At 40.9% G+C, this 25440-nt stretch overlaps 4 protein-coding genes across 5 annotated transcripts; 1 reads left to right on the forward strand and 3 right to left on the reverse strand.

Annotated features, from left to right (window-relative positions):
* Positions 1–5723: 5723 nt before the first annotated feature.
* acaa2 (acetyl-CoA acyltransferase 2) lies at positions 5724–13403 on the reverse strand. Its single transcript, XM_026187416.1, has 10 exons — positions 13227–13403; positions 9917–10083; positions 9693–9821; positions 8318–8434; positions 8077–8224; positions 7793–7968; positions 7395–7524; positions 7230–7300; positions 6419–6573; positions 5724–6320 (listed from the first exon to the last, which is right to left on the reverse strand). The coding sequence occupies exons 1-10, from the start codon at positions 13240–13242 to the stop codon at positions 6239–6241; spliced, it is 1191 nt and encodes a 396-aa protein (XP_026043201.1). The 5' UTR covers positions 13243–13403; the 3' UTR covers positions 5724–6238.
* Positions 13404–13552: 149 nt separating this feature from the next.
* On the forward strand, positions 13553–16732 carry mrpl40 (mitochondrial ribosomal protein L40). The gene is made up of 5 exons (XM_026187417.1): positions 13553–13754; positions 14715–14798; positions 14992–15147; positions 16136–16217; positions 16334–16732. The coding sequence occupies exons 1-5, from the start codon at positions 13693–13695 to the stop codon at positions 16559–16561; spliced, it is 612 nt and encodes a 203-aa protein (XP_026043202.1). The 5' UTR covers positions 13553–13692; the 3' UTR covers positions 16562–16732.
* On the reverse strand, positions 16623–18853 carry c12h22orf39 (chromosome 12 C22orf39 homolog). 2 transcript variants are annotated; one of them, XM_026187419.1, is made up of 3 exons: positions 18756–18853; positions 17528–17695; positions 16623–17429 (listed from the first exon to the last, which is right to left on the reverse strand). In XM_026187419.1, exons 1-3 carry the CDS (start codon positions 18786–18788, stop codon positions 17298–17300), a joined length of 333 nt encoding a protein of 110 aa, XP_026043204.1. In that variant the 5' UTR covers positions 18789–18853; the 3' UTR covers positions 16623–17297. The 2 variants fall into 2 exon arrangements, with proteins under 2 accessions (XP_026043204.1, XP_026043203.1); XM_026187418.1 differs by lacking the exon at positions 18756–18853 and adding an exon at positions 18265–18695.
* A 438-nt stretch (positions 18854–19291) lies between these two features.
* Positions 19292–23663, reverse strand: ufd1l (ubiquitin recognition factor in ER associated degradation 1). Its single transcript, XM_026188586.1, has 12 exons — positions 23493–23663; positions 23158–23290; positions 22188–22220; positions 21981–22102; positions 21521–21651; positions 21354–21426; positions 21171–21239; positions 21021–21089; positions 20897–20947; positions 20719–20807; positions 19939–20023; positions 19292–19842 (listed from the first exon to the last, which is right to left on the reverse strand). Exons 1-12 carry the CDS (start codon positions 23493–23495, stop codon positions 19768–19770), a joined length of 933 nt encoding a protein of 310 aa, XP_026044371.1. The 5' UTR covers positions 23496–23663; the 3' UTR covers positions 19292–19767.
* Between the last annotated feature and the right edge of the window lie 1777 nt (positions 23664–25440).

Genomic DNA, 25440 nt, shown 5'->3' on the forward strand with positions numbered 1-25440 from the left:
ATGAGGGGAATGACCCGCCAATTTCCGGGGGCGAGGTCACTGAGGTAGTTAAACAACTCCTTGGTGGCAGAGCCCCTGGTGTTGATGAGGTCCGCCCCGAGTTCCTGAAAGCTTTGGACGTTGTAGGGCTGTCCTGGTTGACACCCCTCTGCAATGTTGCGTGGAGATCAGGGGCAGTACCTGTGGACTGGCAGACCGGGGTGGTGGTCCCCATCTTTAAGAAGGGGGACCGGAGGGTGTGTTCCAACTACAGGGGGATCACACTCCTCAGCCTCCCGGGGAAAGTCTATGCCAGGGTGCTGGAAAGGAGAGTTCGTCTGCTAGTCGAACCTCGGATACAGGAGGAACAATGCGGTTTTCGTCCTGGTCACGGAACACTGGACCAGCTCTTTATCCTCTCGAGGATACTTGAGGGTGCATGGGAGTTTGCCCAACCAGTCTACATGTGTTTTGTGGACTTGGAGAAGGCATTCGACCGTGTCCCTCGGGGTGTCCTGTGGGAGGTGTTGCGGGAGTATGGGGTGTCTGGCCCATTGCTACGGGCCATTCGATCCCTATACAACCGTTGCAAGAGCTTGGTTCGCATTGTCGGCAATAAGTCGGACTCGTTCCCGGTGGGTGATGGGCTCCGCCAGGGCTGCCCTTTGTCTCCGGTTCTGTTCATAATTTTTATGGACAGGATTTCTAGGCGCAGCCAAGTGGCGGAGGGCTTTCGCTTTGGTGGCCTCAGAATCTCATCTCTGATTTTTGCGGATGATATGGTTCTGTTGGCTTCATCGGGTGAGGGCCTCCAGCTCGCACTGGAACGGTTCGCAGCCGAGTGTGAAGCAGCGGGAATGAGGATCAGCACCTCCAAATCTGAGGCCATGGTTCTCAGCCGGAAAAGGGTGGAGTGCCCACTCCGGGTCGGGGATGAGTTCCTGCCCCAAGTGGAGGAGTTCAAGTATCTCGGGGTCTTGTTCGCGAGTGATGGGAGAAGGGAGCCGGAGATCGACAGACGGATTGGGGCTGCAGCTGCAGTAATGCGGACGCTGCACCGGTCCGTCGTGGTGAAGAGGGAGCTGAGTGTAAAAGCGAAGCTCTCAATTTACCGGTCGATCTACGTCCCTACCCTCACCTATGGCCACGAGCTGTGGGTAGTGACCGAAAGAACGAGATCGCGGATACAAGCAGCAGAAATGAGCTTCCTCCGAAGGGTGGCTGGCCTCTCCCTTAGAGATAGGGTGAGAAGTTCGGCCATCCGGGAGGGGCTCAGAGTAGAGCAGCTGCTGCTCCACATCGAAAGGAGCCAGCTGAGGTGGTTCGGGCATCTGACAAGGATGCCCCCTGGGCGCCTCCTGGGTGAGGTGTTCCAGGCATGTCCCACCGGGAGGAGGCCCCGGGGCAGACCCAGGACACACTGGAGAGATTATATCTCTCGGCTGGCCTGGGAACGCCTTGGTATTCCCCCGGATAAGCTGGAGGAGGTGGCTGGGGAGAGGGAGGTCTGGGCCTCTTTGCTTAGGCTGCTGCCCCCGCGACCCGGCCTCGGATAAAGCGGATGAAGATGGATGGATGGATGGACTCCAGCACCAACTACAGCAGAATAGCAATGTTTCAAGATCTCAAACTCTAAGCTGTAGTGCTGCTGGTCTAAGCACCAGTAAATTCCAAGAAACTATAACATACTATGACCCAGTGTTTTCTAGTTTGTGTAGTTTGTTGCTTAATATTGAAAACTTTTTTGTTCTTCCAAGGTTCATGATAACTTTTAAGTCTTTTAATAAGTACACTCAACAAAAATATAAACGCAACACCTTTGTTACTGCTCCCATTCCCCATGGGATGGACGTAGAGACCTAAAATTCATTCCAGATACACAATATAACCATCCCTCCCAAACAGTGGTCACAAATCAGTCCAAATGTGTGGTAGTGGGCACATCTGCTATATTGAGATAATCCATCCCACCTCACAGGTGTGCCACATCAGGATGCTGATCTGACATCATGAGTAGTGCACAGGTGTACCTCAGACTGCCCACAACAAAAGGCCACCCTGGAATGTGCAGTTTTTTGCGCTATTGGGGGTCTGGGGACCCAGAACCGGTCAGTATCTGGTGTGACGACCACTTGCCTCATGCAGTGCAACACATCGTCGCATGGAGTCTATCAGATTGTCAATTGTGGCCTGTGGAATGTTGGTCCACTCCACTTCAATGGCTGTGTGAGGTTGTTGGATATTCGTGGGAACTGGTACACGCTGTCGTATACGCCGGTCAAGCACATCCCGAACATGCTCAATGGGTGACATGTCCGGTGAGTATGCTGGCCATGCAAGAACTGGGACATTCTCAGCTGCCATCTGCCCTGAACAATGTGAACCATGATTCATCCGTGAAGCGCACACCTCTCCAACGTGCCAGACGCCATCGAATGTGAGCATTTGCCCACACAAGTCTGTTACGGCGACGAGCTGGAGTCAGGTCAAGACCCCGATGAGGACGACGGGCATGCAGTTGAGCGTCTCTGAGACGGTTTCTGACAGTTTGTGCAGAAATTGTTTGGTTGTGCAAACCAATTGTTCCAGCAGCTGTCTGGGTGGCTGGTCTCAGACGATCTTGGAGGTGAACCTGCTGGATGTGGAGGTCCTGGGCTGGTGTGGTTACACGAGGTCTGCGGTTGTGAGGCCGGTTGGATGTGCTGCCATATTCTCTGAAACGCCTGTGGAGACGGCTTATGGTTGAGAAATGAACATTCAATGCACGGGCGACAGATCTGGTTGACATTCCTGCTGTCAGCATGCCAATTGCACGCTCCCTCATTGCTTGTGGCATCTGTGGCATTTTGCTGTGAGACAAAACTGCACATTCCAGGGTGGCCTTTTGTTGTGGGCAGTCTGAGGTACACCTGTGCACTACTCATGATGTCAGATCAGCATCCTGATGTGGCACACCTGTGAGGTGGGATGGATTATCTCAATATAGCAGATGTGCCCACTACCACACATTTGGACTGATTTGTGACCACTGTTTGGGAGGGATGGTTATATTGTGTATCTGGAATGAATTTTAGGTCTCTACGTCCATCCCATGGGGAATGGGAGCAGTAACAAAGGTGTTGCGTTTATATTTTTGTTGAGTGTATGTTTGAGTTAGTCTTCAGTTCCTTGTGATTTTTATGTTTCTTTCCCTTAGTGTCTCGTCTCCTCCTGTGGTTAGTCAGTCTTGTTTTTACATTTGTTTTTTTGTTTTTTTCATCTCAGTGATTGGTGGTTCTTTTGTGTCTATTTAGTGTCAATCACGTCCCCATGTCTGTTTCTCCCCTGGCCCCAGTGTCAAGCCTGTGTGTCTTAGTCTACCTCTCAGTGTGTTTCGTTTTATTTTAACAGTGTCTCGTCCTGTGTTCTGCATGTTCAGTTTTGCCTCCCCTGTCTTATTATGTGTGATTTGTTCCTCCTGTGTTCCCACCTGTCGCCCATTCTTTCGTTATCCTGTGTGTATTTAAATCCTCAATCTCCCTCTGCTCATTGCTCATTTTTGTATCACAGCACGAAAGCTGCCTCTTTTTTTTTTATTTCTCCCGCCTCTGAGTCCTGCGCTCTGATCCTACCCTTGCCTGCCACATAGTCTACTATGACAATAAGGAAGTAATGTCACAAATCCATGATGCAGATTTAAAACACACTTTAACTGAAATATACCAAAAGTCCAAACGGTTCTGGTAAAGCGAGGACATTGCTGTGACTTATAAAGCGTCTGCTTAATTTTATTTTTTTTCTCTAAATAGGGTCCAAAACATGCTGTTGTAGCTTAAATCACTAGAGTTTATTAGCAAGGCCTGACTTTATTATTATTTTAGTTAAACATTTCTATTCCTCTTTTGGCTGAATTTGGCTTCAGTGTTTGTAAGTCAGTGTCCAGCAGCAGTCTGTATTCAGTTTGAATATTGCTGTAAATTGATATGGATCAGTTTATACCTTTTATACCTTTTTATATCAATTATGGATCCCTAACCTGCTCTTATAATAATTATCATAAGATTATATTTTTCTTTTTTCCTGTGAATATAATTCTAGTTGAGTGGTGAGGAAGAAGAACAGGAAGAAGGAGAGAGCAGGTAGTAAAGTTAGGTGAAAAATATTTTTCACAAACTAATTCTTTGTGTATTTCAAGGATGTTCAGTAGCAAAAAAAAAAAGAAAAAAAAAGTCAGTGGACGTTGTAAACAGAGCATGTTGATATAAACAATGGCATTTTTTCACTCTAAACATGTCTCATAAAGGATGGCTGCCATTACATTGATATGACGGACTACAAATCTATTCTCCACTAGTAAAATTGGGGTACACGATGCTGTGTTCTGAGACTGCATACTAAAGGAAGTGTTTGTATAAATTCAAAAACTTTTCTTTCTTATTCTCATTTAAAATGTCTAGCTTTTAATAAATAATTATCTGAATCTTACACCCAAAGTTTTATTCTGATGTAAAATGAATAGAAGTCCATTACTGTATATATTAACTATTAAGTCTAATATGCCCTAGTAAGCTATACTACATTTTTCTTTGGGAAGATACCATCTGTGCAGTCTGCAATTCTGTAGAAGAAAGATGTTGAATCTATTTAATTATTCTTGAAAAATAATTGATTTCTATGCATTTTTTCCCCACACTGCATCAAATTAAAGTTGATTACATCGATTAAGCATCATGAGGTGGAGGATGGGTGGTGGTTCCCTATTTTTTTTTGCTGGGAGTTTGCAACCCTATTAGTTAGGTTGCTTAATATTTCTGCTAAGTACTATTTAAAATACCAGAATAGGGAGGATGGAGTAGGTTTAAGTTTATTAGATTGATTAGTATTGCTATTACTATGAAATATTTTGTTGTACTTTTTACATACAGGTATAACAGAATAGCTTTAGTGTTGTTGTTTATTTAAACTTGAGTATGAACTTATACAAAATGCAGCAAGATATTAAAAAACCAGTTTTATTGATTAAAAAACACACTATATCGGATTCATATCGGTATCGGCAGATATCAAAATTTATGATATCGGTATCGGACATAAAAAAGTGGTATCGTGCCATCTCTAGTAAATAGTGTGAAATGTTTATTTAAAAAACTGCCTCGGCTGCATTTTTAGGTAAACAGCTGCAAAAAGCTTTGTTTTTTGCAAAACTCAGTTACTTTTTTGAAGAAGTAACTATATAATTAATTGCCCAACATTGGTCATTATATACTGTATTTTGCAGACAGAGAGTTACAGGACTCTCTCCCAGACCACAGACTTATACTCATAATACCAGTCAGAGCTTTATAAAAACAAAAAAAACCCAAAGCTGTAAAACTTCTTTTTTTGTTTTTAAAAAACACGTTTTCAAAATTGGGGTCCAAGTTATTTTTATTTCCAATAGTGTTAACATACTACACAGGTCATGAACATGATTTTTTTTTTAATCTTCACTGTAAGTGGGCTAAAGCGGTTAATTAAAAGTAGTCTAACTTAAATGTAAATGCTGTAATTTGATTATTTTAATAAACCATGTGACTTGGATGTATTTGATGCTAGCGTGACCACAGTGCACACGTCTGCTGTTGCTCACAGTGGTCCAAGGGACCGCTCAGGGAGTTTGTGTGTTCGCTCAGACACATGAAAAATTAGAGGGAACATTGCCCTTGACACCAACTAACCAAGAAAATCATATAGAATATTTTATTCAAGAGCTGGAAAATGGGTTTGAAAAAAAGTTGCAGCTGCAATAAAAGACTGATCATGAAAACAAATCTTTTTTCTTTCTTTCTTTTAATTTGAGATTCTCTGACACAGAAGTACAAAATCATTTTTTGCTGGAGCCATCACAGGTAATTTTCTAGCATTAAAACTTAACATGTTCTCAATCTCTCTGCTATTAAGGCAAATTCCAGTTCCATCAAGTCTCACTCTGTCGTACCACAAACTTCACTGTTATTATATGCTACACACTGTACCATCATTTTAGGCACGTGCTTGAAAAGTCTTTTGCACTTATGTGAAACAGGAACAGGCATGTCAGTGAGCAATTAGCACTCAGTCTTTACTGGACTTCCAAGCCAACTCAAGAATGAAACATTTAGCACACATGTTCTGATGTGAAAATGTGGAAAAATATCCCTTTTACAATGTATCATTTGCATTTTATTTAGCATTAGCGGACTGTGGGGTTGAGTGTAGGTCATTCTTCTGCAGGAAACCTAGCAGCTGGCAGGTTCTTCTCTCAGCATTTTTCAATGATGATGGCGATACCCTGACCACCGCCAATACAGGCAGACCCGATGGCATACTTGCCTCCTCGCCGCCTGTCAGAAAGTAAATAATTATTCAAAGTCACTTTAAATAACGTGCAGAACACTTCTCATTATATAAGATACCGTGCACCATTAAATGACTACGCTACCTGAGCTCATGCACCAGGTGAGCAGTGATGCGAGCTCCAGAAGCACCGAGAGGATGTCCGATGGCAATAGCTCCACCGTTAACATTGCTTTTCTCCGGGTCGAGTCCTAGAGCCTTGGAAACAGCCAGATACTGAGAAGCAAAAGCCTCATTGACCTGTGCAAAACAACAAAAACACCTGAGTATTCACTTCCTAAATAAATCACAAACACCATAAATCACAACAGGCTGGTTGCTGTTATATTTTAAAAAAGCAACTTTCAAGTATTAAAAAATATTAATATTAAAGTAATATTTGAGTATTAAAAAATAATAATTAGTTTAAATGATGTTAGTTTGTCCAATGAATTTCAAGCCTCTGAAAGTGTGGGATTATGTGGGGTTTTATAGCTCAATGTCTAATGTCAACATTTAATCACAACTTAATGGTTTGATTTCAAATCCATTGTACAAAGGCAAAACTACAAAGAATATGTGACTGCCCAAATACATACGGGCCTAACTGTTGTTATGTAAATTTTACTCATAATAGTGGTTTATATATTTGCCTAACAAATGAAAGATTCTGGTTCAAACCCAGGAAGAGACACAGATCTCTTTGTGGCTGCGGCAGGAAGAGACACAAATCAAACATGTGCTGGTGACCTCTTGTCAATAAGGAAGCAGGCAAAAACAGCTGTGTGCACTTTCACCAACATATTATTTTCAGTTTCCTTAATTAATTATAATGGAGTATTTTTAAGTTGTTGCATTACTGCTTTGTATATGACAAAAAAGCATGTAAGTATTTGTTTCACTGTATGGGAACAAACCTCCGCAAGATCCATGTCTTTGAGAGTCAGACCAGCTTTCTTAAGTGCTCCCGTGATTGCTGGAACAGGACCTAAAATAAATAAAGTAAAAAGAAAGGTTAGGTAATCATTACTTTTAATCCAAAGGTGCCCAGATTATACCTTTAAGAGAGCAGTGTTGCTAACCTATTCCCATAATGCTTGGGTCACAGCCTGACACGTGATAGGCCACAATTCTGGCCAGAGGAGTGAGCTTGTGTTCCTTCAGAGCATCCTCACTTGAAATCACCAAAGCAGCAGCACCATCAGATACACCCTGGGGATAGAAATAATAGGTACAACCAGGAAAGAGGAGGAGGTTGGATAAAATTTATAATGAACTATATTTAAATGTATTTTAAGTGTGAGTGTACAAAAACATCCTGGAGTGATATCACACAATAGCAATAAGGGACTCTAATGCATTAAAAAAAAAAAAAAGGTGGTCTGTTTTTCCCAGTGACCACGGACCGTCTGACTTAGACTAAGAAAACCCGATCATGTCAGATTGTTGAGAACAGTCGGCACCTCTAGCATAAACTCACTGAAGCGTTAGCAGCAGTAACGGTTCCTCCCTTCTTAAAGACAGGAGGTAGTTTGGCCATCTGTTCCAGAGTGGTCTGAGGCCGAGGGTGCTCATCATGAGTCATGGGCACTTTGCCTTTCTTAGCTTTCACCTCAATGGGAGCAATTTCTGCTGTGAAATAACCACCCTCATGAGCTGTAAACAGAAAGCAGTAAAAGCTTAGAGTTTAAAACAGTAACTGAGTATGAGGGTGAATTAAAAGGCAGACCATGAAAAGAAATCAAAAAACAGGGTCTGCCTTACCTGCCTTCCACCTTTGTTGAGTCTTATGTGCGTAGTTGTCACAGTCCTCTCGGGTGATCTGGTATTTCTCTGCCAGGTTCTCTGCTGTGATGCCCATCGGGGTTTTAATATGCAGGTCAGTCAGCCCCGCCCACAAGGTATCCTCTAGCTGGTAGGCAGATGAAGGCAGGTTTAATACCAAATCATTGTAGTTATGGTGATGTACATTTATATCAAGTGTTCACAGATCTGATCTACCAACCTTCAGATCGACGCCAAACTTTGTACCAAATCGGATGTTACGGACAGCATAGGGAGCCTGGCTCATACTCTCTGAACCTCCACACAGGACCACCTCTGAATCCCTGAGACAAATCTCCTACAAACACAAAGGGGAACAGGTTTTTTGTTTTTAGACCAGCAGAAAAAGGGTAAGATACATAATGATCATTTTACTGATGGTTTTTGCACACATTGCTGACTTAAAAATATCACTTCAATTACTTTCCACTTATATACATGACAGGAAAAGATCAGAAACTTTTAATCTTCCTTTTCATTTGGGGAGATACAGTACAGAACGAAAATACATCAGCATATAATTCATCCAATGAATTTCAGTTGTCATAGTGCAGCACTGGGTTGTTGTTTTTGGGTCGTTTCTGTCTTTCTCTGGTCTTGGATGGGTTATGCAGGCTGTGCCCTATGGGTAGAGCACGGGTTCCTGCTGCTCACTGAGCACACCAGTGGCTCATTGGTCTCATCAGTGGCTGGTATTTAAGGGGCACCTGAAATGTTTGCCATCATAAAGTAGTAGACAGGCTTGTTTTTGGTTATGCCTACTGAGTTTTTCCAGTGTTCTCAACTCTGTGTCTCTGTGATTGTGTGCTGAATAAAAGGCTTCCCTAAGCTTGCTCACCTGCTACCTTCAAACAAGCATTCACCACAAGGATTCCTTTCCATCTCGTGTTACCTGCCTGTCCACAACCAGTGCCCCACCCTCCAACTTCACTTATCTCTACTCCTAGTAAGAAACGTATACGACAGATTCCTGGAGTTATCATAAAACCGGGCTGATGTGAAACCACCTCTTACATTTTGCTTTATCTTACTCACTCTTCTCCTTACAGAGAAGCTGCAGAGCTTCTTTTCCCCGCAAAAAGTAGTACTCTCATTAAGTATTTCTCTTCCTTAGTTTGAATGTGCTGTACTGAGGATCTCACTAACTCACCACGTCAACCAGCACTCAAATGTTTGTGGATTTCACTCCAAAATAGTTTTAAAGTTCTGGACATTCCCAAAGGAAATGGTAATGATAAGCTACTGATGATCCACCAAACCTCCAACAATTTGTTCCTACACCTTAATGTCTTTCTGTAATTAAAAAAACTTTGCATTTTTCCACCCAAATTCCGTCCACATACGTGAAACTGCAGTTTTCCACTCTGACCTTTCCATTCTTCTGCTATTTTGGCTTCACTTTCCCGTTTGTCTTCGTAGTGTCACTGTTATTACTTTTTAAAATCAATTTCCTTGTTTGTATGTTGATAGGAAAACATTCAATACACTGTTTTCTGCTTTGGCTAATTCCTCTTTTATGGGTTTAATAGATTTATTTTCGTTAGTTTAGTGCTTACCTGAGCGCCATTAATGATGGACTGGAAACCAGATCCACACAGTCTGTTCACGGTGAGAGCGGGCACTGGGATGGGTACGCCACACCTCAGACCCACATGACGAGCAATGTAGGGTGCATCAGCTGAGCTCTGAACGTAGGGAAATGGATCAGAAACAAAATGTAAGATACAATAGTCAGATCATTTATAATGAATCCTTTCAGTGTTGTATGTGTGATCAGTACCTGCATGACATTTCCCATGATGATGCTGTTTACAAGCTCTGGGACCACACCCCCTGCAGCGAGGGCAGCTTTGGCTGCATGTTCAGCCAAGTCTGTTGCACTGTGATCCTTCAGTACTCCACCATAGGTACCAAATGGAGTACGCTTGGCAGCTACAATAAATACACCTAGGAAAAAAGAACATTTTAGTTTGGAGTTAACACCACCCACCACTGAGCTACAGCCAGATTGTAGCACGAACAGAGAGAGAAGATTTGTGAAGGGATAATTAGCACTAAAGCGACATGATTTACAGGGTGTTGAAATAAAGCTGCGCCTGATTTCTTGTTTTCAATTCTTTGTTGATGTATTCAAATTAAAGTTCCTGTTTAGGTTTTCTCCTATAATGTTTCTGTTTTTTATTTCCTGACAGTGACTTTGATTTATTGCTTCATTGCTGTGTATGGATTTGTTATTTGTATTTTCTGATGTTTAGTTTTATGATGAGTACATGTAGCCATGGTCTTCCCCGTGTTTCTATTTGCTGCTCATCATTCCTGAAACCTGGTCCTTCTGTTTCAATCAATCAATCAATCAATAAATCAATCAAGGCTTTATTCACCACGTGCAGGTTGCCCTGCAGTGAAATGGGACCCCCCGCCCCGACCTTACACACACAACACAGACATCACATGGGGATACAGGTCGGAGATCAGTAGTGTTACAGAAAAAACACTGAAATATACACTACAATGGGAAAGTACAAGAGGAAAAAAAGAGACCTCTACTCATGCTGGGCTCCTGGGAGGACAGCATGAGAACAGGAAGCAAAAAAACTCCTCTGCACATAAAAGCACATAAATGTCCACAGCACAACATTGTGGAACACGTGACAAGTCACAGGGTCGGGTGGGGGGTGAGGAGTAATCCGAAGCAAACACAGCAGCCATCCTGTCCAACGCTACCATTCCAGCGCGGGCTCAGACCCGCCGTGTTCCCCAGGAGGGAACAAGCGTCGAAGGCGTTTGGAAAGGGAGGGGAATGAGTGTGTGCACATTAGTGTATATGTAAGTGTGTGCGTGTCCAGAGTTCAGCTGACACAGTGTCCTTCGCCCTGCCAGGTTAAGTAAACAGTCTACCAGCCAACCCAGGTGGCCTTGCATAGAATGGGAAGAACAGTCTAAACACAGTCGTTATCAAGGTGTTGTTGTTCAGCTCCAGCCTTGAGACCGCAGCTGGCGCCAAAGGGGTATCTGCATGAAGTGATGGTGGTTTTTACTTTAGTGCGAACAACTCATATGAATTTCAAAGCTGTTCTAACAGTCCAACACTGGTCTCTCAATCTCCCGTTGGAGAGCCGCGAGCTTCTCCAAGATGTGATCCATTTCCATGTGGATCAGTAAGAAATATAAATTATTAGATGCAACTTTGTTATTTCTTCATGTTGGCTGCTGGTAACTTATTCTTGCATGTAGAACATTTGTTTTATAGTAATGAATGATTCTAAAACAGTTCGCCTATTTGTCGCCTACTTGCTAAGTGCATTTCAAATTTGTATCTAGAGAAAGCCTACGTTTGAATTCTGTTTCTTTCATTTTAACTTGCTCTCAGACTAAATGCCTCTGAAGCAGCAGCTGAAAGAAAATCTAAAACTGTCTCTGAAACATTAATTCAAGGTAATATTTACTTACTACAGCTGGAGCCCGGGTGAGGTTTTAACAGTCTGAAAGCAAGTAAAGAGTAAATTTAAACAGAATTCAAATTTGGAATAAACTGAAACTCGGAATTTAGACCCATCTGCACACAGGGATCTGAGAAATCTTCCAGGAATAGTGATGCCATTTCATTTCATACCTGTCCTCTAATCTTAAGCAGGTTTTCAGGAGGTACTTTGGCAATTCTTTGTTTTTCTTTTTTTTAATTCCCTGTTTCTGCATTTGGGGCCTGATTGATAATCTGCCAAAAATTTATCTGAAAGTCACAGCAACATTTTTGAGAGGGAAAAAAAATTGGTTTAAAGTTCACAGTACCTTAATAGGAATGATCTCTATTTTGAAATGTTGCACTGAGGGACCTTTTTCAGTTTTAGAGGGACACTGAACTATCGACTAATGTCTGCTACGTGTCAGGAAACGCAGGATGCTTTGACCTGGAATCGAGTTTGCAAATATTATAGTAACACCTGACGCATACAGCTGGAGTCTGTTTAATGTTGAGTAATATGTTCCCTCCACTCTGAATGGGGGCACTGGACCAAACTCACAGAAGAGCGCAGAGATTTGTGAATCAATAAAATTGTATTTATTTATAAATCCACTATAAAGCTTTTCTGACTAGTCATTTTGTTTACATTTTTTAAATTGATAGGTTTAAGCAGAAAAGTTAAACATAAACTAAACGTAATGAATTTGCAGCAGAAAGTATTAAAGAGGACTGCATAAGTGATTCATTAGACAACAGTAGTGACAAGCTGTTGAAACTCTTTGGTTAGCAATACTTTTGTGGATAATTACTTAGTGTTTAAACGGAATAATAACTCAAGGGAGTGATTGAATGGCTGTGCATGTAAGATGGGGAAAAAAATGTTGGGAGCTGCTGATATGATGCATATAAAATGGCTCAATGACCAGTAATCCAAAGTCCTTATAGATAATTTCTTTAAACATTTACTCCATATTCATGATGTAATTGCCATATGAAGAATAACTCAAATTAAATACTGTTACCCAACTTTTTTGATGTTCTGTCCTCGATCATATATAAACACATAATATGGAGAAATATGAATAGCAAAATCAGGAAACACAATAATGCAAATTAACTAATGTATGAGGCACAAATGTATATTTGTAATCTATTAAACATATAATTAAAACAGATTTAAAGCACGGTTTCACCTTCGCTTAAGTAAATGCATCACAGCATATGCTATAGCATATACTTATAGCTATAATATTCGCAGACATGAATATTACAGCTGAAAGCTGTAATTTTCTAAACCAAAAAAGTGTGGGCATAACAAAAGCAAACTGGTGTCCTCAAAGTTGTGAAAGGTTTCTGATTAAATGTTCAAATACATATTTACAGCTTTGAGTTGAGTAGCAGCAAGGAGCAGCTGTTTAAATAATACTGCCACCATCTTGTCACCTTTCGCCTACATTGCAGTTAAATTATGTGGAAACGAGACTTCTTTGCATATAAAATAAATAAAAAGGTAGATTTTTAAAGCGCTGTTGCACAGCAGTGTGACCCAGATACTTTCAAACGCCCCATCAGAAAATCCCGTCCCAGCAGTCTTACTGCTGAAATGAAATGAATGGTGTTTGTTTACCTCTGAGAAGTGCCATGGCGCAGACTCAACAATCCAGCGATGACCGGATCAAAGTTTTAGGCTGATATCTCGCTGCGTGGAGCATATAAAAGCCTCGGACCACTGTGACCTTTCCCCCAAATACTGCAGCCCGGTAACGTTTTACTCCTCCATGAAGATTCAACAAAATATCTACACATAAATATCTACACAACGCAATGTTACAATTTTTTTTACTGTTTATCTTATTGTTTTATTAAGTAATATATTAACGGATTATAATATACCCAATATCTGTCTTTGATTTTATTTCCAGGATTTTTAAATAAGCGAAAGTGCGCACGTTGAAGTGTGCGGCCGCTTGTTTGAAACGTCATCTTTCAGCGACGTGTGTGGGGGGGCTGTCACTCCAGGGGACGACATGTGAATTTTTGTTGTCCTGGACCCAAAACTGAGTTAAAGGAGGAAACAGAAACGTAATTAAAACATGTCTTTGGCTCTTTCGCGATGTCTTTGCAGGGTTTTATCGCGGCAGGCCATGCCGTCGAGGTGAGTGATTGATGTACGATGTGAACGAAGTGCGTTAGCTGCGTGGAGCTAATATAGCTAAGGTTATTCGGTGCTTTAATGGAGAAGAAGTGTGCTTATAGCGATTTTCAATAACAAGGGTGATGAGCAGAGCTGTTGTGACTACAGAGGGATGTAGTTGTTGAGAGTATGGTTTCATGCTGAGAAAGAGTACAGATGCGATGTTTGCTTTGAGCCTGTTGATGGAGAAGTATAGAGAAGGTCAGAAGGAGTTGAACTGTGCACTTGTGCATCTAGATAAAGCATATGATGGGGTGCCAAGAGAAGTATGAGGGTGGTGCAGGACATGCATGAGGACAGAGAAGCAGTGGTGAAGTGTGCGGTAGGAGTGACAGATGGGTTGGACCTGGATCAGCATCAGGGATCTGCTCTGTGCCCCTTCTTGTTTGCAATGAAGATGGACAGATTAGATCAGTGAGTAGTCTCTGTGGACCATAATATTTCCAGACGATATTGTGATCTGTACCAAAAGTAGAGAGCCTGGAGAGGTGAATGTATGCTTTGATAGATGAGAAATGAAAGTCAAAAGCAAGACAGAACACGTGAGAGGCAGACAGCTGTGCTCGTGATGCTGAAAGGAGCCAAAAATTGTGACGGTGGATGGTTAAATACCTGGGGTTAAACATCCAAAGCAAATGACAGTGCACAAAAGAGATAAAGAAGACAGTGCAGGCAGAGTGGCGATGAGCATCAGGGGTGATTTGTGACAGAAGTGAAAGGGAAAGTTTACAAGATGGTAGTTAGAGGGTGGCACCAATAAAAAGACAGGCGACTGAGCCGAAGGTGGCAGAGATGAAGATGTTAAGATTTTTACTGGGAGTAAAAAAAAAAAAGTAGCACTCTTAAGACTGTCTTCTTCAAAGAATATACAAACTTGAGAGAAATGAGAACTTGAGAAATGACCTGTACTCTATTTTGCAGCTCTCTGTACGGAGAACATCACCATCTTGTACAGAGTCCTTGGTTTGCACCAGTGATGACCCTGAAGACATCTGCTCCACTGAGGTATGATTCAGGCTCAGGCTCACAAACCAAGTCATGACCGAGGTTTACCACAATTGTCATTTCATCAATATTTTAAATTGAACAACTTAGTCCACCAATGTTATGGTGGTTCGTGGTGCTAACAGTATTTCTCAGCAAGCTCTATCTTGTGGCTGAATATATTAACATAGAGGTTTGATCTGTGTTATTCAAGAGCTGAGCCAAAAAAGAAGAAGAAAGTGGACCCGAGAAGGGAACAGATGTTGAGAGAGCGTCTGAAAAAGAAGCTGAAGAAACTGGAGAAAGTTCCACCAGAGCTTATACCCATAGAGGACTTCATCACTCCAACCAAATGCTTGGATGAAACAAGGTGGAGCTCATTTCAGTCTATGTGCATAAATGTCGTTTGAAATAATGAGGTCAAATTTGTATTGAAACATTAATGTATAGTGCTCAGTGTGATAACACACATTCAAATTTCTTCTTGTCAGCAAATGAACTAAAGCTACTGGGCAGGTATGGATCATCATAAGCATGCAGAGGCATTTTTTAAGACCAATGGATGGGAAAAGAAATGTGTTTTTATTCCTAAATAAACAGGCAACAGATCAAGCAGCTCTATAAGTCCAAGGTGTAAAATTAATGTGTCGTGGCTCAGCCCACGGCGTCCTTTGAGAACGCTGTCCTCCACAGCCAATGAAGAAAATCTGAGCTGATGTCAACTCTGTTTTCCACATCAGAGTTAAGAACTATTTTAATATCATGTGTTAAAATCAGCTTTGTTGGATCACACAAACAAATGGAAAAAAAAGAAAGTCAAAAGCACTTATTGTGTGCTTTTTTTGAATTTTTATTATTCATGACATCTCACTGGTCAAGAATGGATTTGACAATAATGCCCCAGGAGTGTTAACACAAACCTTATTTATGTCAAGATAATGTAAATACTACTATACTACAATTCTACAAGTCTCATTTAACCCATCAGACGCAGTTTTATCTACCCCGAAGCATTTTTCATCATTCGTACACACTCCAATAGGTGCATTAGGGGCAATTTGCCAAGAACATTTTGCTGGCAGGAGGAATCACAGACTTCTTTGCCTGCTTTGCTAGATGACCAGTTCGACCACCTCAGCCACAGCTCATTTTCGCAGAGAAATTGCCTTTGCAAAAGGTGGCTGAAGTTCTGAGACGTGATTGTTATCTGATGTGTTGTTGGTTTTATCAGTCTTTTTGCAGTGAAGCTCTGGGACGTTAAAACAGCTTTGAAACTTTTAAATTGCTCATTTGAATACCTTTCTTGGATATAGGGCTTTTAAGTCCTTTAAATTGATGTTCATAATTCTCTGTCTAAGGGAACGCACTGCTCCAAGGCTGTCATTTGAAGAAAGTGAGGGTCGAGCCCTGCTGCTGAAGGAGTGGTGTCGATACAAACAGGTTACCACTTACCTATCGCACCTGCGTCACTAAAGCTTTTATGGAAAATGTTACATCTGACCCCAGCTCTACATCTCATGCACTTAGTGGGTTGTATCTGTCTGCTGTTCTTGCAGAAGCAGCACATGGCTGAAGTGGAAGCTGTTGAACTGGCTTTGGAAGCACAGAGGGAGGCACTGGAGGAGCTGAAGCTGGAGTCCGAGGAGCTGTACCGGGCAGCGCTGAAGCCTGACCCGCTTCTTATTCCCTTTGTTCACGAAGGTCCCGCATATACGCCAGCAATACCCAATTATGACGCCCCTGATGGGAAATACAACGATATCACTAAAGTTTACACGCAGTGATAAATGAGGAATAGCTGTGTGTAGTTTAGTGTGTCTGTTATTCATTAAGCAAAAATGCAGCTTTTAAGCACACTGTCTTTATTCCTTCATTGTCATTCATTGTGTGAGAGTTACAGTGAGTTGTGTCACGTTAATATTTGTCTATAATAATGGAATAAATCTTTTTATTGATCCAGTGTTCAGAATCTTTTTGAACATGTCATGTTATAAGGCAGAAAACTGCTACACAACTCTGAATTCTGTCATCTCGATTTTTCAGTAGGATTAAACATCCCATATACCTACATCATTAACCTTTCTTAAAGTCAATTCATTTGCTGAGCAGCTGACAAATACAGATAGGCCTACAGGTACCATGCAAACACCTGGCTCTTCACCTTTTTCAAGGAGAATGAAGCAGATCACTGATTACCTGTACTGACTATATATTCTGTCAACATAAGGATAATATAGAGCTAATTTTCTCTGAGTGCAGTCGGTCTTTGTGCTTAAGTTTACACAAGCTTTGCAGAATTAGTACCTATGAGACACCAGCCTGTCTGGAAACGGATCATATTTACTGATAAAACAGCTAATCCTTATCGCTGAGCACTAGCTGCTGCCAGCATTGTTAGACATACTGTATATATATCATTTTACATACAGCAGTTCTCTGAATACAACTGATGACATCTCGTGATCATGAGAATGTCCAGGCTCTTAAACTGAAACTAAGCATGTTGTCAAAACTCGATGTTCAGGAGTCCTGAGGCTTCTCCTGGTTCAGTGGCACGTGCCAGTCTCTAGGAGGCTCCTGCCTCAGCTGCCACACTGGAATGAAGTTTCTTTGCTCTGCCACTCTGATTTTCTCACTTCTCCGCAACGCCTCCTGCAAGACAGACAGAGTGAGTGTATTTATACAGCCTGGAGCGGATCACAGAGGTCACCTGTTTAGGACTTTAAAATTTTAATTTCTTGCTGTTCCACCTTAGCCTCGGTGCCTCTGTGTTTCTCCCACTCTCTGCAGTTATGGTAGTCCTCTTTCCACTGCTGGCAGGATGGCACGGTACCGTAAGTGTAGTAGTGGTGAAACCAGTTTTTAAAACTTTTGCAGTGTCTAAACTCGCTCCAGTAGTCTTCACATGCCCGTGGTGGCTGTGGCGACAAAGCAAACAAAAATCAGAATAAAATTTTAAACTTCTGTTGGGATTCTGGTGACTGACATCAGACACTTTGTTGGGTACGCCTGTCTAACTACTTGTTATTAATAAAATAATCAGCCAATCAACTGGCAGCAACTGAAAAGGAGGAAATATACAGTGAGGGGCAGTTCTCTAAGCAAAAATACCTTGTTGACGTCAAAGGAGAATAGCCACACTGACTCGAACTGACAGGAAATCAACAGTGACTATCAAAAGTACCACCAAGATATGCAGAAGACCATCTCTAAATTCACGGCATGTCAAACCTTGAAGCAACAGAAGACCACACTGAGTGCCGCTCCCCAAGAACAGGAAACTGAGGCTACAGTTTGCACAGGTTCACCTATGCAGCGCAAAAGAGAACTGGAAAAACACTGCCTGATCTGATGAGTTCAAATTTCTACAGCAACATTTGGCTGCTATGGTGAGCAGTTTATTGATGTTCGTCTCACATCTCTGTCAGCAGCAACTGAGTGATGCTGTCGTGCCAAACTGGAAATCTCTAAAGAATGTTTTCAACACCTTGTTGAATCTGAGCCACGAAGTGTTAACGCAGGTCCGAAGGCAAAGAGAGTCCAACCCAGTACAAGCATGACGTTCCCAATATAATGGCCGGTGAGTTTTAACCTGAGTCTCTGAAGTGTTCAACATTTAAACAGCGCCTCTCTGCGGTCGTATTAAGAATGGGCTGACCCTCAGTTTGGTCAGTGGCTCATTTGACTTTCCAACTACACACATGCTGTTTTTAAATTTGATCAGCAAGCCCAGATATTAGTGCATTTCGTGAATCAAAAAAATATACGTCGCCTCCTCGGATCTTCTTTGTCTGACTTTGCTAGATGGTACAGAAGGGTACATTTGCGGTTTAGCATCTAAAGCTAATCACCTTGCGACCTACGTCATCAGGATTTGACTTTGATTATTTTGAGTCTTCTCATAAACAAGGCAAATCAAATTAACTAAGGAAAAGTTATCATTAACGAAATTAATAACCTAATATCTGGTTTAATTACCCTCCATGCGATTTCTCCCACAGCCCTGTCCATCGCTAGCTGCGACAGCTTTAGCAACTGTACTTCTTCCGGTTTTATTTTTCACAACAAAAGCTCTTGGCACATTTCTGTATCACTTATTTTGAATATACACGAGGCCACAAAGCATCAAAACGAAAAAATGTGTGCATGGCTGAAGAACGTCATTGTGAATTCACAGTTTGTTTAAAGATATTCTGCTTTTACTGGAACTAAAAGTATATATTATTTGCAACAATATTTTTTCTGAAACGATAAAAATGTTGGTTTTCTCAAATCTGAATTTGTAGGTACTTTTGCTGATTGAGAGCTCAACCATTCATTATTTTACACATTTATGTAAACTCACCAATTCCAATAGTTTATCCAATGATCATCTTCTTCGAATATAAATACTCAACTCAGGTGATGTCACAGAAAGAGCATAATACCTCAAAAATAGGTCTGAGTGTAATTCATTTCAAAACAATTTTATTTGTTGATAAATAAAGCAAAAGAAAAAATTCCTAAAAGTCTGGAAAAAAACCCTCAAACATAAAAATTTTCTTAGTATAATCAAAACAAAAAGCTCCCATTTTACAGTAACACTGGGATTGTGGATAACAGCCATTTTAAAGTGGATTGTAAAAATAAAAAAAGAATTATGGAAAAGATGGGTCTGCGCAGAGTCAGAGGTCATTCAATCTGATATAAGAAAGATGTTTGCTGTCATTTTTTCATGTTCTTGATAAGATATTGGCAGAAAATCAGTCACTCTGAATTTGTGAATACCAAATTAGAGCAGACAGTATTTTAGGCTGCTCAGATTCTTTTGAGCAAAATATTACTGTCAGACTTTTAATTACACGCTATAATCAACAGCAAAACCTCCATTTAAAAAGGGGCAGAGGGGCAAAACCAACGCATCTGAAAACCAATATTTTACTTTGCTGCTGAAGGTGAAAAGAATAAGCTAGCTCTGTGCACATGAGTCAGACTCCTCGTTTGTAACTCTTCAAGGTTTTCGGCCCTTCTTGCGTAGTGACTGCCCTTGTCCAGAGAAGGCGATGAATCTGTTTATGGCATCATCCTGAGAAGATTCAGAAGAAAATTGAAAAATATGGCTTGAGAACTAAATGTAGGACTTTAAAAATAGCCAGGAAAGAGAACTGTTTGCATTACTTACATCATCCACAATTTTCCTGGGCAGAGGTCTGGAGTTTCGAATGAAGGTAATCCTGCCAATTTTGAAGTCATAGTTGGGAATCCCTCTGTGTGACGAAACATTAGACACACAACAGCTTGGAAAACCATTGTCTGCGTGGTGTGGCTGTGTGCTGTCACAGCTTTAAAAAAATATGTGGGACAACACCAATGTATAGTTACATCGCTATATTTTATACTTCGTTGGTGTTCAGTACATCTTTGTAGAGACAAAGACTCACCACAGATGTGCAACGCCGTGTGGACCATTCAGAAAGTTCAATAACCACTCCAATTTTTTTTTTTTTTTTTTTTTTTTTTTAAAAAGGTAAGCAAAGAATTTTCTGACAATTCTGTTATGGTTCAGGCTTTAGGCTTCAGGGTTAAGACCAGGGTACCCAGTTGCCTTAGAGCATAAATCCGGTATTCCTCTCTGTTTTTATGAAGCATAAAAAATACATAAACTGCTCAGAACTTTATTTAAATATATCACGTGACAAACTCATGTGCCTCAAGGTGTCACATTCTATGTCTCAACTCAAGTCTGAGATATCTAACATAGCCTAATAGATATAATAGCTCCTGCTTGGGGGCTTTCATATACTGAACAGCAGTTTGAGTTGACTGTCATCCCTCTCCTCATCAATTTGCAATACGCTGTTAAATAAAGGTGTAACATTCCCTGTAAAAATAGCTTGTCTGTTAGGCCACTTAACAGTTGAGTTATTTTTATGGGAATGTGTAAGAAACAACATCTTTTCACCTTTTAATGTCACTTGGGGCAAGGGGAGCAGGGCTGGGTTCAATCCCTTTAGTTTTACCATCCAAACGATTACCAGAACCGGTGAAAGCCTGAAAATAAAGCACAGATTAGAGATTAAATCAGATTATGTTATTCAAGTACTTTTAGTAGCAGTAAGTACACATTAACTTGAACTCACTCTGAAGCCTGTGTCCATGTCAGCGTAACTGCTGGGATCTGTTTCTTCCTCCTGTCAGAAAAACAGTTTTATTACACTGTTCAAAGGAGAAAACGTACAGTTACCACGATGGTTTGCTCCTTACTGTCGGTTCATCCTGGTGATTAGGCCGTCGTTCAGGCTCTTTGTAACCCAAGGGAGCATCAAAATCCACCTGAACAGCAAAGTAACAGCACGTGAGCGAATAAAGCAACAGAACAATTCACTGTGACTGTGGTGAAGTCCAGGATCTTACATTCATATCACACTCGATGATGGATACTGCTTTATCTGGTTTGGTCTCCATGACTCGCAGCTCATATATCTGAAACCCACAGATTACCAGATGGCATTTTTATGTTTAATCTTCCAGGAAACTCTCCAAGAACAACCCTTGGTCACATATAATCCCAACAATGACTTAAAGAAACTGATTCACCTTTTCGTTGTAGTTAATGGCTATGACATCACCAGTTGTCAAGCATGCAAAGTTTCTCAGTGCGTTCTCCAGTCTGTAATGAATGTTAACCACTTATGTTAAAACATGAAGTGTCAAAAAAATAAAAATTTAAAGTTGAAATAAACATTTCAGCCTGTACTCCTTACACTGCCTTGGGGTTTGTAATGTCCAGGAAGTCGGGGCTCTGAGGCTGGAACTTTGAGTAAGTGGCCACCATGAGGTTAACACTTTCCACTTGAACAAGACCGCCTTCCTCTAACAGGAGATTCTGCATCATCTGCAGTGAACAAAATACAGCAAATGTCACTCCAGCCTTATTTTTTTTTTTCTATTTCCATCCATCTATCAGGTCATGGGGGAAAGAGTGCAAGGCGGGGTACACTCTAGACAGGTCACCATCACAGGGCTAAGACACAGAGACAGACAACCAGAATCACCAATTAACCTAACATGCAAATACTTTCACTGTGGAAGGAAGCTGGAGTATACCAACAAATTTGAATTTTTAAACCCATACTTCTAAAACATTGTTATCCACTTCCACACAAGAAGAATATGTAAGTGCTCCTCCACTGCTGACACGAGACACTCATTACTGTTTCTCACCCAGTGAGGCAGGTAACAGATTCCCTCGTCTGCCACAAACTCCAGGACACCACAGTGTGTCATTCTGTCTGAGTTCTTGTTGGTCAGCTTGAACAGCATTGGATAGGTAATGTTAAGCCTGCCTGAACAGAGGAATATAGAGCAATGCTAAAAACAGGATGTAAAAAGGACATTTAGTAAGAAGGTTTTGAATTAACATGCGCTTACTGAGCTGGTCGAGAGCAGAAGGTGGCATTATTACTGAAAAGAAAAGAAAAATAACAGTTATTTTAAGGAAAATATGTGTTTTCATAAAATAAATATAAAGAAATATGATATGTAACTTTCACCTTATACATACTAACATAAACTTGGACATTTTGAGGATATTTTTTTTACAGTTGTGTTTTCTAACAAGTACCACAAAGCAATAAATAGTTAAATAACTTCAGATATGTTTGCGGTACTGGATGTATGTTTGGACAAGGGAGCTGGTTACACCATGTGGATGTTGGCACAGATTACACCCACAATACAGTGGTGAATGCAGAAAATTAGCTACATGTAAATCTGCCATACATCACACCATTGCTCATCAAACTCTATGAACGACCTAAACTGATGTGATGAAGTAGAAGGCCTACCCTGAGGTCCTTCCCAATGACTAAGTTCCCCACCTTATCTCTAAATGAGAGCCTAGACACCCTACAAAGGAAACTCATTTCCCCCAGTCTCTGAAATGTAGAGGACTGATGATGCACCAATCTTCCAAAACACATTCCCTTTTTTGATATTTTAATATTGATGGTGGAGAGCACTGTCTAGCATACTGAACTAAAACAACATGTTCATAGTGACCTCTTGAGGATTAAGGATGGGAGTTTCATTTTCTCCCATCAGGATTAAAATGTTTGATCACAAGATAAAAGTGATCAGTCAGAGCAAATTGGTTTCTAGTGACCTTTCCCTCTAAAAAGCAACAGTGGACCCAAACTATGCCAACAAGCAAAACAGAATCACCAGATCCTGCATTTGCAAAGGTCAAAGATTAAGGTCTTCATTTAATTCTTCACCCATACATACTTTGATTTGAACGAGTGGTATGGGAGAAAATACTGTACTTCAATATCTTTTGTTCAGAAACCTTGAACTGAGTGACTGTCTGAACCAACATGACCATTCTTTTAATGAGACTCACTTTTGCCTCCTTTCTCAACATCGGAGCGGTCGTTGGGTCCAGCCAGCATGGACACCGAATAGCATCGGTACTGAGTGGAGAAGCGGTTCTGAAAGCCCCGGGCCAACTGGTGGTCAAACACATGGAAGGAAAACTGTGGAACAAACATCAGGATTGTCAGTCAAACTCAGGTCACGTGTATACTTCAGAGCAAATAGATAACAATTTAATTGTTCAGGACAGGGAATCTTTATGCTGTGCTGTAGTCCTGTTGCTAGCCGCTAGCTAACTAAAACTGGAGCAACTACGATTTGTTTTGATACAACGTCACCGGCGAGAAAAACCACAGTGCTCACCATGTTGACTGTTTCTGTTCCTCGCTGCTAAACGCCCGCTTAATGATGTTTGCTTCAGTTTTCTAATTTACAGAAAAATTTACAATTTCCAACGTTGTAAACAACTGAAATTGTAGTCACTACCAGATCCGTACCGGAAACCCGATCGATACCACGCATGTGCAAAAGGCCACTAGTGATGGGATTTCCGGATCTTTTTAGAGAACCGGCTCTTTCGTTTTGGCTCACTAAAAAGAACCGGCTCTTTCGGCTCCGAACCGGCTCTTTCGGCTCCGAACCGACTCTTCAGGTTGTTTTGTTGCTTTAATTAATTTATTATTAACAATAATATAAAATTATGCACAAAAAGAATTACTAATGTAAAAAAAAGTGGTTTTATTTATATATGTTTATATATAAATATATGTGGTGGCCCCTAGAGACAAAGCACATACAAACTCCAAAAAGCACGTACAAACTCCAAAACACATTCCTAGAGTTAACTGAACGTCCAAAACAGAGATATCTAGATCACTTAAATTACACAATTGAAAGCATATGTGTATGGTTTGTGTATTTATACACAAGCACTCATATATATTCAAATAATTAAAAAAAAAAAAAAGTTCATTTACCTGTTATTACCACACACCAAATCAGGTCATTGGTACTTGCTGGCTTGTGTAGCCACTAGGTAACAAAAGCTCAACACTGCGCCTAGCATTCTGGAGCACTGGAGCAGTTTTTACGTGCTTCAGAGTTCATACGTGTTTTGAAGTTTGTACGTGCTTTGTCTCTAGGGCCACCGTAAAAATACTTTTATTTATTCACTCCACATAAAATGTAATAAATAAATCATATAATACAAAAACCAGCTATTCACATTTCAACTTTTAACTATTTAAATTTCCAGCTTTTTCCTTTTATTAAACAAATTTAAAGTGAAACAACACAAAACTCTTCAAACCACAACACAATTAAATATAAATTAAAATATGAAAACAAAAAGAAGATGCATATTCTCTGTCATATGGGCATGCATGAATAAACTTTCTGAATCCTTTATCATCCACAACTGAAAATAGTTGTGGATGATTGTTGTCCCTGGCTCTCTTTCTCCCTCCGGCTCTGTTCCTGTGCTACTTTGTAACTATTACAAAGACCTTCAAAACTGTCTCACTGCCTTCATACATGTCCTGCTCCACCCTCACGTAGTTCTCTGGTATACCTGACTACAGTTCCTTATGCTTTCTCTCGCTCCACACACACAATGCACAACTGACACAATGCAACTCCTGACCTTCTTTATACTTCTCCATCAACACTCTCTAAGCAAACATCACATCTGTAGCACTCAGAGTGAGAGAAATTTTGTTAGGGTAGCATGGAAATCAAATGGGGTGGCAAAATCAAAGCCTTTAAAAAACATATGCAGGTGTTACATATGGTTAAAATGATTCAAATGCACTAAGTATACATATATTTCATATAAATATCGTCTATAACTTAATTATTTTCTGTAGCCCACATAGTTGAAGATTTCCATTAGATAAAATATGTGAATTTTGATGTTATGTGGGACGACCGTGGCTCAAGAGTTAGGAGTTCGCCTTGTAATCGGAAGGTTGCTGGTTCGAGCCCCGGCTCGGACAGTTTCGGTCGTTGTGTCCTTGGGCAAGACACTTCACCTACTGCCTACTGGTGTTGGCCAGAAGGGTCGATGGTGCGATATAGCAGCCTCGCTTCTGTCAGTCTGCCCCAGGGCAGCTGTGGCTACAACTGTAGCTTGCCTCCACCAGTGTGTGAATGGGTGGATGACTGGGTGTGTAAAGCACTTTGGGGTCCCTAAGCGGGACTAGTAAAAGCGCTATACAAATACAGGCCATTTATCATTTATGTACTTTATAGCCTGCATAATTAATAAATATGTAGCTCAATAAGTATAAAATCCAGAAAGCAACACAAACAC

Source organism: Astatotilapia calliptera, chromosome 12 (genome assembly GCF_900246225.1).
Source record: "Astatotilapia calliptera chromosome 12, fAstCal1.2, whole genome shotgun sequence".
NCBI lineage: Eukaryota > Metazoa > Chordata > Actinopteri > Cichliformes > Cichlidae > Astatotilapia > Astatotilapia calliptera.

What these genes read in the sequence shown, in the direction of transcription:
- acaa2 (XM_026187416.1), bottom strand. An exon ending in TCATGGGAAATGTCATGCAG is followed by an intron (nt 9,822 to 9,916) that starts GTACTGATCACA and finishes CCCTACGTTCAG; the next exon opens with AGCTCAGCTGATGCACCCTA. An exon ending in TCAACAAAGGTGGAAGGCAG is followed by an intron (nt 7,969 to 8,076) that starts GTAAGGCAGACC and finishes TTCTGTTTACAG; the next exon opens with CTCATGAGGGTGGTTATTTC.
- mrpl40 (XM_026187417.1), top strand. Translation starts at nt 13,693, where the DNA reads ATGTCTTTGGCTCTTTCGCGATGTCTTTGCAGGGTTTTATCGCGGCAG. An exon ending in CGGCAGGCCATGCCGTCGAG is followed by an intron (nt 13,755 to 14,714) that starts GTGAGTGATTGA and finishes TCTATTTTGCAG; the next exon opens with CTCTCTGTACGGAGAACATC. An exon ending in AGTGGTGTCGATACAAACAG is followed by an intron (nt 16,218 to 16,333) that starts GTTACCACTTAC and finishes CTGTTCTTGCAG; the next exon opens with AAGCAGCACATGGCTGAAGT.
- c12h22orf39 (XM_026187418.1), bottom strand. Translation starts at nt 18,393, where the DNA reads ATGTTGAACACTTCAGAGACTCAGGTTAAAACTCACCGGCCATTATAT. An exon ending in CGTGGCTCAGATTCAACAAG is followed by an intron (nt 17,696 to 18,264) that starts GTGTTGAAAACA and finishes TTGTCGCCACAG; the next exon opens with CCACCACGGGCATGTGAAGA. An exon ending in ACAGAGGCACCGAGGCTAAG is followed by an intron (nt 17,430 to 17,527) that starts GTGGAACAGCAA and finishes TCTGTCTTGCAG; the next exon opens with GAGGCGTTGCGGAGAAGTGA.
- ufd1l (XM_026188586.1), bottom strand. An exon ending in TTCTGCTCTCGACCAGCTCA is followed by an intron (nt 22,103 to 22,187) that starts GTAAGCGCATGT and finishes TCCTCTGTTCAG; the next exon opens with GCAGGCTTAACATTACCTAT. An exon ending in CCATTAACTACAACGAAAAG is followed by an intron (nt 21,240 to 21,353) that starts GTGAATCAGTTT and finishes TGTGGGTTTCAG; the next exon opens with ATATATGAGCTGCGAGTCAT.